A 12,127-nucleotide genomic window follows, 5' to 3' on the forward strand; every position below is an offset into this window, starting at 1 on the left:
AGTTACTCCTAGATATATAATATGGTGTCAAGTTTCTCCTAAATATATATGGTGTTAAGTTTCTCCTAAATATATAGTGTGGTGTTAAGTTTCTCCTGAATATATAATTTGGTGTTAAGTTAACATGGTGTAATAACGTTTTACTTTTGTTTGGCTTTCTGCCTTGGTATGTTGAATTTTAAAATCATACTTACCGATCATTCCTGAAATGTCTTTAATGCAGCTTAAAGTGATAAGTAATGTCTATCTATAAGATACATGAACACGTTGACCAGACGCATTCTTTAAGTTACATTCTGTTCGACATATAGGTGTGTTTTTTTCGATGTGTTTTAGAAACTGACAATGTTTTTCGCTTGGTTACATATATAAATGAGGTGAATGAAGAACAGATAGATGAAACAAATTACTGATTCAAAATAAAAGATAAAACAAATGAACAGAAAGAGATTGTAATCAGATCACCCTTACACCCAGGGAGGTACCACTTACACATACTTCAGCTGTGATTTCCATACGGAAACAAGCCAGATAAAGTTCCACGGAAATATTTTCTAACGAACTTTAATTTCAGGACTTTGTTTATATTGAAGTGCATCGTTATGAATTTTCTTTACATATTGTACTATTACTAAAGATCTAACTAAACACATAGCATCATTCAGTCTACAATTTGTTTTTACAGGGAAACATTAATATTCCCCTTAGTTTTCCTTTATGATTAAGTTGTCATTGCTTTCATTATAAATTTACTCCTTATGTAACAATGTTCACATTTTTCCCAGTCAAAGCAGATTTTAATTAACCACCTTTTATTGCACAATGTCGTATTGGAACGATATATCTATATCTATATTGTTAATGTTGTTTTGATATTTCATTGTTTGTCATAAAAAATCAACATGTCTAATAATTTAAATCATGTTTTGCATAGTTGTTTGTCCTGTGTCTCTCTAACAATATAATGGACGGGGCTAAGTAACCATACTGAAAATACTGTTTCTATAATAAGGAACTAGTTTAGGGACTTGAGCAAATCTAATTGCCAGCCAGTAGATGGAAAATGCACAAATATTCCACTACTTTGTAATGAATTGTAAACGCCGACGACGATATACAGTACCGGTAAACTATTCCAACTCTTAGCCATGCCCGTGTTGTATAAGGTTATACAGAAGGTAGTAATACATACCCAAAATGTCGATATAGTCTATACACACACACATACACACATGTGTCATTGTTTTGGTGCTGAATAAAGATGTAACGAAATAAAAAATGATAATGTGTACCATTGCTATCAAACCGACATGACCGGTCCGGATAACACTGTTAGATTTTTGAGTGAAACAATAGGGTATGGTTCTCAGGCTAAAGCCACACTTTAATCAATGACCTAGATTCTGGTTGAAATGAGCACGTATAAACGTCACCAAGTGTATTGGCCAATCACGACACACTCGACAAAGAAGGGAAATTCCCTATATCTCCAATATACGATTCACTGAAGCCACCACCTTTTTATTTCTGCGCCACGTGATATATCTGTGTATTAATACGAGAGGCCATGCTAACCATAACATTGTGAGTGTGATTAGCAGAGAACAGTGGAGCGACTTAGTGGCAGTCAGTGTATCTGAAGTGTATTAGTGTATTTCAGAATCCTTCATAACAAGTAGTTGTGCAACTGCAGCTATTGATCTGGTAAGTTAGAATCATATTATTATTTTAAAATGAATATGATTACATATAACTGATTGATTTTTAACAAATTACAAAAATATTTTATCGCTAAATAGAAGCAATCTAATCATTTTATGAATAAACAATAATGCATCAGACAATATGTATGAAAAAAACTTAATATTTGCTTTTGTTCCACATTCAATTATATATATACATATTTGGGAAAAATAAGATATATATGTATACAAAATATATGCACATAGCTTTCATGTAAGCATATTTTCCCTTCAATATAACATTGTAAGCATGGATACTAGTAGATAATATACAATGACAGCTATGAATAGCATTGATGTATTATTGTTACAACAGTGTCACCTTACTCTAATGTTCTTGTTCTGCCATTTGTACTATTTGGTTATGACACTTTAAAGTTTATTTAGTTTGATGGATTTTTAATATTGTTCCGAGTGATACAAGCTCCATAAATGCCTACTATTATCTAAACAAATTGTCGCCTAGTCGGGATAACGTTTGATATCGTTACCATCTTGTCTCCGGGGCCTATGTTTACACGGTATCATGTTAATATTGCATCGCCTCCTGTAGGAGAAGGCTAGACCTACAAGGTACTGGCTGATCCCGAGCTATGCCATATCATCGATCATCAAAATGATTGACAGCGATGACAGTTTCCACTATGCATTTGAATTAATTAGCCTGAGGATGCACCGAGCTTACTTCGTACATAGTTCGGATTTAAAGGGGTGTTGACGAAAGTCTTGACCACTCACAACCCACAAATACCCTTGGGTCAAACTGCACTTATATGAAGTCGATTTCCCCGCCTCCTACACACTAGATATAAAAGCGCGTCGGCACTTGACCTATGCATCATTTGGCTAAGTGACTTAAGAGTGAAACCATCTCCGCTTGTGATATAAGTAAACCTAACACTTAAAAAAGACAGTCACAATCACCATGTACGGGCAGCAGTGCTATTATTATCAATCTGCTGTTAACTATTGCAGATACCCAACAAACACAGTTCAATATTCTTGGATACAGAATCATTTGGTACAAATGGCTGTCTCTTGTCCTACACAAGCTGTAAGTATATGTTTGTATTTTTTTGCATTTTTTTAAATGACATTCTGATAATAATTATATTGATATGATTTGTTTATTATAAAAAAAATCGAGAAAAACGTAGTGAATAATAATTTTGCTTTGATAATTTGTTTCGTTTAATTTTGAAAAGAAATATATATATTGTAATTGATATTGGGATAGAAGTGTCAATTGTATTTTGTTATATTATTTTTATGATTTTATTTTTCAACTTCAGTTGCCTGAAACATTTGCCCCGGAGTTTGACATGGACAATATTTCCTTGTATGAACCATGTGATATTAAACTGGAAAAAGTATCTGACTGTGCGATGGGAGAATCTGATGTCTCGTGCATCAGCAACAAGACTTTTATGGATTTAACGGATTCTTTTGACGGATTCAAGCAAGGTAATGCACAAGTAGAATGGAAGTTAACAAATAAGGAAATAAAATAAAAATGACAGTAAAAAACTAAAGAATGATAACAATAAATGAATAATAAAAAAATAACATTTAAAGGTTAATAAGTATTATTTCAACACATTTGAGGTCATTGCATTTTGTACGTCAAGAAGAAAAACATATACAATTTAATATGTTCTACACAAAAAAAGATATCAAATTATAATTCATTAATAGATATATGTTAAACTTGGTTATGCCAGCTAATGTTCTAAACTGTCTCTTTGTATAACTTTGTATAGAATATGCCTGCCCATTTGAGGAGAAAAACATGAAAAGCTGGACGGAGAAACACCCCGAGCATTGGAACAACAACGAGGTGTTGGACTGGATCTATTTTGTGGCTGCTGAGAATCATCTCGATGTCGCCAGACTACGAGGAGAAAATTTCCAGACAATTACGGGACAGAAGCTTTGCCAAATGACCCAACAGGATTTCATTGAAAAGGATCAGGAATATGGTTTCTACTACTTCGAGCTGTTCCGTCAAATCTTTAATGAAGGTAAATTTCCAATAGAAAAAAAAATATATTAATTTTTAACAAAATATTATACGATAAAAAAATATTTAATAAAACGAGGAAATCATCAATATTTATTATTATTATTATGATTATTTTGATATTTGAGATGGTAATGTCAATGCTATTTATCTACGTTTCCTTTTATATGTAAGGTAGGAGAGACTATAATTTTTATCTGTAGTGAAATCTTCTCGTGTTACTTACTTACACCTTTACTATTTGATTTACAGCTAAATTCACACCCCCAGCGTCAGTCGACCCGACTTCTTCTGACAGCAGTAGTCTGAATTTCCCCAGGGAACTGTTTTCCTATCCACAAACGATAGCTGATATAGAGGTTAACGATGCCCAAACCAGTGGTAAGTTTTACCTGCGAAAAAGTCGCTAAAAATTAAACCTGCGATCGGTGTATAAATAAACGCAAAAAATTACTGTATTACAGTGATAGATAAAATGAATGCAAAGTAGATGTTGCTATAGATTTTGACAGGGTTATCATCAATGATAAATGTTAGCTTTTAAACTGTAAACATAGCGAATCTAAATCTAACTAACAAATATCTTTATTTTATCAGAAATGCTGGATAACAACCTCGATACCATGCTCGAAATCCAAGATGGCGTTCCCAAGGTAAACATCGCCGGCGCCTGGTACGACTTTGATGATGATATGGATATTCAGATGGATCGAACGGATCAGGGATACATCAGTGGAGGTAAGTTGTCATCAATGTGTTATTTTACAGTAAGCTAATTTATCAATTAAAAAAATGCAAGTATATCTGTGTATAGTACTTTGTTTATACCTTCAATCATTTGTTCCCAACAAGCTCTGTTAGAATACAATCATCGCTGAATTTCTTAATAAATATGTTAACTATTAATGTATATATTTCTTGATTTGTAGAAGCTGAAAGTGAATGTGATTCCCGGCTTCCGTCTCAGCTGTTTTCTGACGAAGAGGCTGAGGTTGTAGTCAAAAAGGAGCCGAAGAAGAAAACGCCATCACGGCGATCTCACGGCAGCACTTCCTCCAGTGAGGGCTGTGAGAGTGAGGACGGGAAGTCAAACAGGGGCAGGAAACATGGCCAATGTAAGCTTCATAAACATATATATAACATACAATGGAAGACTTAGAAACATCCATATTACATAATATGTAAGCTTTATAAACACATATATCATATACAACGGAAGTCTTTATTTATATAACTATTATTTTTGTTATTATTTAATTGTGGTTCAGAAATGTTCGTTTTATATACGATTGTCCCTTCACCAAACATGTTTATATCATTATAATGTAAATTTATATTCTTTCTCACAGGCTCAAAAGGTAATCATTTGTGGGAATTCATCCGCGACTTGCTGAAGGATCCCCAGCTCAACCCCAGTCTGCTCAAATGGGAGGATAAGGAATCCGGAGTATTCCGATTCGTCCAATCAGAAGCTGTAGCTCAAATGTGGGGAAGGAAGAAAAGCAACCCGGGAATGACATACGAGAAACTGAGTCGAGCAATGAGGTACGTCTGAGTTGTTGCCGTGTCATTGTCCGTCTCTAACCTTTCTATTTCAGCCCCGTACGTTTATTAAACAGTATCGTATTGTTAGCATGAGCAGCAATGTGTTGTGATTTTAGTAGTCTTTAAATGTGTCGGTTAGTGGTGAAAGGTTGACAATAGTATATAATGTGTCATTTAGTGGTGAAAGGATGAAATAGTACATCATGCATGCAATATTGGGCTTAAGTGATAGATATGTATATATTTATATACAAATGTACGTGCACTTATACATGTAACTGTGATGTCTACAAACAAACTAGCTGACAGCTATCAACCACGTAATAGGGGCAATGATGCATTTGGTATATGGGCACTTGGTTATATTTTAACATAGCCATTATTTTTGTACAAACAGGTTTTGCAGATCCGCAAGTTATTTTGCTGGTGTGCCCAAAAATGGGAAATTCCCGAAGAAATTGTGTTTCCGGTTCGGCCCAAAAGCTTTCGGTTGGAAAGCAGAGTAAACTGGGATCGCTTAGGTTAATACCATTCCACATATTTACAATTTCCCTTGACTCTTTCCTTTACTAACTAGCTTATCTGCTTTAAATATTAACTCTTGTTTGCTTTTCTGTTTCATAGTCGTGATGTTTGTATCTTATACTAACCTAATGTTTTACTTACCCTTTTCTAACATATATATATATATATCTATATAACAATCGTTTCAAATCTTTAAATTTCAATTCTTTTTAATAATCGAAATTGATCTCTACTCACCTTCTTTATTTTAACATTTCTTATCTACTTCTTTAACCTTCGAATTCTTCTTTCATCGCTTTTCTTTTATCTATCTTTCATTCTTTATCAATTTTATTTTTATTCAAATTTAAAAACTTTTTTGCAAGCAAAAACTTAAATTTCATACAACGATTTAAAAAACATTTCAAAAACATTGTTACAAAAACGTTTCAGAAATAATTCAAATGAAAAGTGCATAATCGAAAATTAGTTTGAAACGATCATTTAATAAATTTACTAAATACTGCATGATCCATTGTGACGGGTAAATTATTATGTGCATGTGTAATTTAGTGAATTGATCAGTTAGCAAAAAAGAGAAGAAAACCAGTAAACGTTTGCAATAATCGTAAATATTGATGTTCTCCAGGTATTACTACAAGCGAGGCATACTTGACCGTGTCGACGGCCGAAGACTCGTGTACAAGTTCGGCTCCAATTCCCATGGTTGGAAGGACTGATGTCACACATTGCTTGTGTGAATCTTTCCAGTGTACTTCCCAAAGTACCAAATCGAACCCATTACCGAGCTGGTGTCTGTGACAGCTACTCACCACGTGACGATGTTCCATGCTGTGGAAACCGAGAGATGTAGCCATGGAAACTCCAACAGGACATAGTCCAACGTCCATGAAGCTCGTGCGTCTCTAAGCTAGACATGAGTGTTTGGCTTTTCATAGCTACTCGCGTGAGACATTATTGAAGATGTTTCCGACGGAAATCATTGCATAATATGACTACAAACGTGCAATTTCCTCGTAATCCTCCTTACATATTGACGACAATCGGATAGTGAAATGACAGTTTCGGCCATTGAATGGAGAAATGAGATTATTATGTGAATGACAAGCTTATCTGTGATAAAAGAACATACTTCATATTCATCGTCATCATATAGCCATCGTGTTAATAGTGAGCAAACATCGCCAAGTCATGGCACAACAGTGCAAACTCTAAGACGTATCACCTGACGGAACTCGTCTGACCACGGAATTAGATTAGCTATCTAAGTCCGTGGTTTGACAGACACGCGATTAGGGGCTATAGTTCTCTTACTACTAATAGCCATTGAATTCTTCATGGATCGATTCAAAATCAAAGTCTGTGTTCAAATATTAGTGATGTATACAAAACAAGTTTTACGTAGCTTTACCAATTGACTTAGAGTTTCTATCTGATCGGTGGAATGGCCAAAATATATTTTGGTTGTTTATTAAGTATCTCTTTATAGGGAGTTGAATCTTCTGCTTTATAAGTGGCAACTGATTAGTGTTAATCATATCATCCGGCTCACATCAATCAGTATTAGTGTGTAGAACACTTACAGGACAAAGTCCCATCGGCGCACATTGTCTATGGAATTACTTATATAACGCGGCTCTGCCACAGTGATTTATTTATTTATGAATTGTTAGATGTTGTTATAATCTTATATATATTTAATATATTTTTTGTAAGTTTATAGAATAAAAAAATGAAACATTAAAAGTTATTTGTTTATATTTGGTGTAATGTGTTTGTGTAAGTTTTGAGTATCTTGTTTGGTTGAAAGCGTGCACTACAAAAAGTGTGTCGTTGGATGTTTCTATGGTTGACACGGATTCCTGTTCCGTAAAATAAAGTTTTCAGATCTTGATATGATTCCTTTGTCAATTTCAATTTTCAAAAATGAGTTAAAGACAGAGATTTATGACTTACTTGGCTGTTTTCAAATTGAAACCCCATTTCACATGACGTATGAAAGGGGAAAAAATGACGCACTCATTTCACATGATAAAAGGGTTTGAAAAGCTGAATATAACCATTTCACATGATAAAAGGGTTTGAAAAGCTGAATAAATAACCATTTCACACAAAATAAGAATGGATCGAGTAAAATTCTGACTTTAGGAATGTTGGCATGTTAGGTGAGAGGCCACGTAAGGTCATATTTCTGGGAGTGTTTGGCTCGGGGTGATTGGTGAACCGCTTAAACTAAACAGCCACCACGTGTACCCGAGGTAGGCTAGGTTAATCATCATTCGGCATGTTCCTCTCGTGGACTTCGATCATATACGTGATCTATCAGACTTATCAATACTTGTTTATCAGTTGTAAATATTTCATTTTTTTCTGTGAGAGAATTTATAGTTTATCGTCATAATTATACTGTGTGTACTAGTCGTAGGTCACAAAATGCACGATCTTGATCAAAGGTAGAGGTAATTAATGGCGGCTCGATCAAACGCTCAAAACTGTGAACAAATACTTACAATGTAGAATGTTATAATTAAAAAAAAGTAACTGGATAGCGCATACGATAAGGCATTTCACTGGTATTTGGATCTCAAAGTCACCGCATCTACATGTTAGAATACAAATCGTCCTATTTCAACAAGTCCCTAACGACAGCAGGCCGTGCATAGTGACCACGAACATGGTACAAAACATGTCATTTGGGAGTAATCGTATAATGATGCAAGTACATTATCGCTTTCTCTTTATTTCAGTTTATCTTTGCATCAACCGAGATAAAGCTAAAATGAGAAGCATTTATTTATAGGCAACTCTACGTGTGTTCAACTCTGATTTCAGGTAAAAAAAAAAAGGACAAAGTAAATCAATAAAAAAAAACACAAACAGAACTGTCCACAAGACCGCAGGTTACTCAACGAATTATGTAAACATCTGAATGAGTAAAACTCTAGCTCAAAGATGTGGCTATTGAAATGCCCTGCTATATTGGAAAGTATAGTTCTTAGACTCATATAATAAACTTTGTTTTATCAAACGATAACTGTGCTAAATATAGCAGCTATTCTTATACATCGTAATAATTTTATATATCCTTGACTATTGTACATTGAAGTTTGAAATTTCAATATAATTTTATTGCATGTATTAGCTTCTCTCTCTTATAGCTTTTAAAGCAAGATTCTTTTTTCAGTGAAGTGCTTTTAAATGCATTTCAATTATTTTTAGTCGCTCGTAACTCCTTTAGAGTGGCTTTGGTCATATGTTTTATGTATATTTTATGGTATCATTGTATATATGTATGCGGAAGGTGAGACTCCAATAAACTATCTGTATCTGTATAATACAAAGTATACGTATTGTACAATAATTGGTAAACTAGACCGCGGTTTGTCATTTTGAATGCAGACTTGTTTTGAAAACGTTTAACGCGTGGAATTCAATCATTCTTATCTAAAAAAATTATGCTTAAAAATAATATTACTGTATTAAATATTGGAATGTTGGCGGGATAGTGGACACCTGTTTGTAAAGTACAACGAACATAGTGTAAGGAGTTGTATACAGGACACGTCCCGGCACGTACAGACAATTAGTGGTATTGGACCTCGACAACCATGACATTGGACATGGACACGATTTGTAATAAATATTTACGCTGTTGATTGCATTGAATTTGAAAACATAAAAAAACATGAATTGTGATCATGCTCTTGCTGTTAACACTTTGCCTACAATCTATAGTGCAGACGTTCGTGGTGCAATGTTTGCTGTAAATGTATTACCTACAGTCTATAGTGGTGCAATGTTTGCTGTCAATGTATTACATACAGTCTATAGTGGTGCGAAGCTTGCTGTAAATGTATTACCTACAGTCTATAGTGGTGCAATGTTTGCTGTAAATATATAACCTGCAGTCTATAGTGGTGCGAAGCTTGCTGTAAATGTATTACCTACAGTCTATAGTGGTGCAATGTTTGCTGTAAATATATTACATACAGTCTATAGTGGTGCAATGTTTGCTGTAAATGTATTACCAACAGTCTATAGTGGTGCAAAATTTGCTGTAAATGTATTACCTACAGTCTATAGTGGTGCAATGTTTGCTGTAAATGTATTACCTTCAGTCTATAGTGGTGCGAAGCTTGCTGTAAATGTATTACCTACAGTCTACAGTGGTGCAATGTTTGCTGTAAATGTATTACCTACAGTCTATAGTGGTGCAATGTTTGCTGTCAATGTATTACATACAGTCTATAGTGGTGCGAAGCTTGCTGTAAATGTATTACCTACAGTCTACAGTGGTGCAATGTTTGCTGTAAATGTATTACCTACAGTCTATAGTGGTGCAATGTTTGCTGTCAATGTATTACATACAGTCTATAGTGGTGCGAAGCTTGCTGTAAATGTATTACCTACAGTCTACAGTGGTGCAATGTTTGCTGTAAATGTATTACCTACAGTCTATAGTGGTGCAATGTTTGCTGTCAATGTATTACATACAGTCTATAGTGGTGCAATGTTTGCATTAAATGTATTACCTACAGTCTATAGTTGTGCAAAGTTTGCTGTAAATGTATTACCTACAGTGTATAGTGGTGCAATTTTGCATTAAATGTATTACCTACAGTCTATAGTGGTGCAATGTTTGCTGTCAATGTATAACATAAGTCTATAGTGATGCGAAGCATGCTGTAAATGTATTACCTACAGTCTACAGTGGTGCAATGTTTGCTGTCAATGTATAACATAAGTCTATAGTGGTGCGAAGCTTGCTGTAAATGTATTACCTACAGTCTATAGTGGTGAATGTATTGCTGTCAATGTATTACCTACAGTCAACAGTGGTGCAATGTTTGCTGTAAATGTATTACCTTCAGTCTATAGTGGTGCGAAGCTTGCTGTAAATGTATTACCTACAGTCTATAGTGGTGCAATGTTTGCTGTAAATGTATTACCTTCAGTCTATAGTGGTGCGAAGCTTGCTGTAAATGTATTACCTACAGTCTATAGTGGTGCAATGTTTGCTGTAAATGTATTACCTACAGTCTATAGTGGTACGAAGCTTGCTGTAAATGTATTACATACAGTCTAATGTCGTGCAATGTTTGCTGTAAATATATTACTTACAATCTATAGTGGTGCAATGTTTGTTGTAAATGTATTACCTACAGTCTATAATGGTGCAATGATTGCTGTAAATGTATTACCTACAGTCTATAGTGATGCAATGTTTGCTGTGAATGTATTACCTACAATCTATAGTGGGGCAATGTTTTCTGTAAATGTATTACATACAGTCTACAGTGGTGCAATCTTTGCTGTAAATGTAATACCTACAGTCTATAGAGGTGCAATGTTTGCTGGAAATGTATTACCTACAGGCTATAGTGGTGCAATGTCTGCTGTAAATGTATTAAATACAGTCTATAATGGGGCAATGATTGCTGTAAATGTATTAAATACAGTCTATAATGGGGCGAAGCTTGCTGTAATTGTATTACCTACAGTCAACAGTGGTGCAATGTTTGTTGTAAATGTATTTCCTACAGTCTATAATGGGGCGAAGCTTGCTGTAATTGTATTACCTACAGTCTATAATGGTGCAATGATTGCTGTAAATGTATAGGCTACAGTCTAAAATGGTGCAATGTTTGCCGTAAATGTATTACCTTCAGTCTGTAGTGGTGCAATGTTGGCTGTAAATGTATTACCTACCGTCTATAGTGGTGCAATGTTGGCTGTAAATGTATTACCTACAGTCTATAGTGGTGCAATGTTTGCTGTAAATATATTACCTTCATTCTATAGTGGCTCGATGTTTGCTGTAAATGTATTACCTACAGTCTATAGTGGTGCAATGTTTGCTGTAAATGTATTACATACAGTCTATAATGGTGCAAAGTTTGCTGTAAATGTATAGGCTACAGTCTAAAGTGGTGCAATGTTTGCTGTAAATATATAACCTACAGTCTATAGTGGTGCGATGTTTAATGTAAATATATGACCTACAGTCTATAGTGGTGCAATGTTTGCTGTAAATGTATTACCTACACTATATAGTGGTGCAAAGCTTGCTCTTAATATATTGCCTACAGTCTATAGTGGTGCAATGTTTGCCGTAAATGTATTACCTGCAGTCTATATTGGTGAAATGTTTGCTGTAAATGTATTACCTACAGTATATGGTGGTGCAAAGCTTGCTCTTAATATATTAACTACAGTCTATAGTGGTGCAATGTTTGCTGTAAATATATTACCTACAGTCTATAGTGGTGCGAAGCTTGCTGTAAATGTATTACCT

General features: G+C 34.6%; 1 protein-coding gene across 2 annotated transcripts; it reads left to right on the forward strand.

Moving 5' to 3' along the window:
- The first annotated feature begins 1,554 nt into the window (after positions 1-1,554).
- On the forward strand, positions 1,555-6,869 carry LOC110446921 (ETS-related transcription factor Elf-3-like). 2 transcript variants are annotated; one of them, XM_021492264.1, is made up of 10 exons: positions 1,555-1,704; positions 2,718-2,796; positions 3,035-3,206; positions 3,503-3,763; positions 4,015-4,143; positions 4,360-4,500; positions 4,692-4,877; positions 5,112-5,307; positions 5,705-5,828; positions 6,461-6,869. In XM_021492264.1, the coding sequence occupies exons 2-9, from the start codon at positions 2,770-2,772 to the stop codon at positions 5,811-5,813; spliced, it is 1,221 nt and encodes a 406-aa protein (XP_021347939.1). In that variant the 5' UTR covers positions 1,555-1,704; positions 2,718-2,769; the 3' UTR covers positions 5,814-5,828; positions 6,461-6,869. The 2 variants fall into 2 exon arrangements, with proteins under 2 accessions (XP_021347939.1, XP_021347940.1); XM_021492265.1 differs by having other exon boundaries at positions 1,564-1,666; positions 2,715-2,796.
- Positions 6,870-12,127: the final 5,258 nt, after the last annotated feature.

This window comes from Mizuhopecten yessoensis, unplaced genomic scaffold (assembly GCF_002113885.1).
Source record: "Mizuhopecten yessoensis strain PY_sf001 unplaced genomic scaffold, ASM211388v2 scaffold3051, whole genome shotgun sequence".
NCBI classification, from domain to species: domain Eukaryota; kingdom Metazoa; phylum Mollusca; class Bivalvia; order Pectinida; family Pectinidae; genus Mizuhopecten; species Mizuhopecten yessoensis.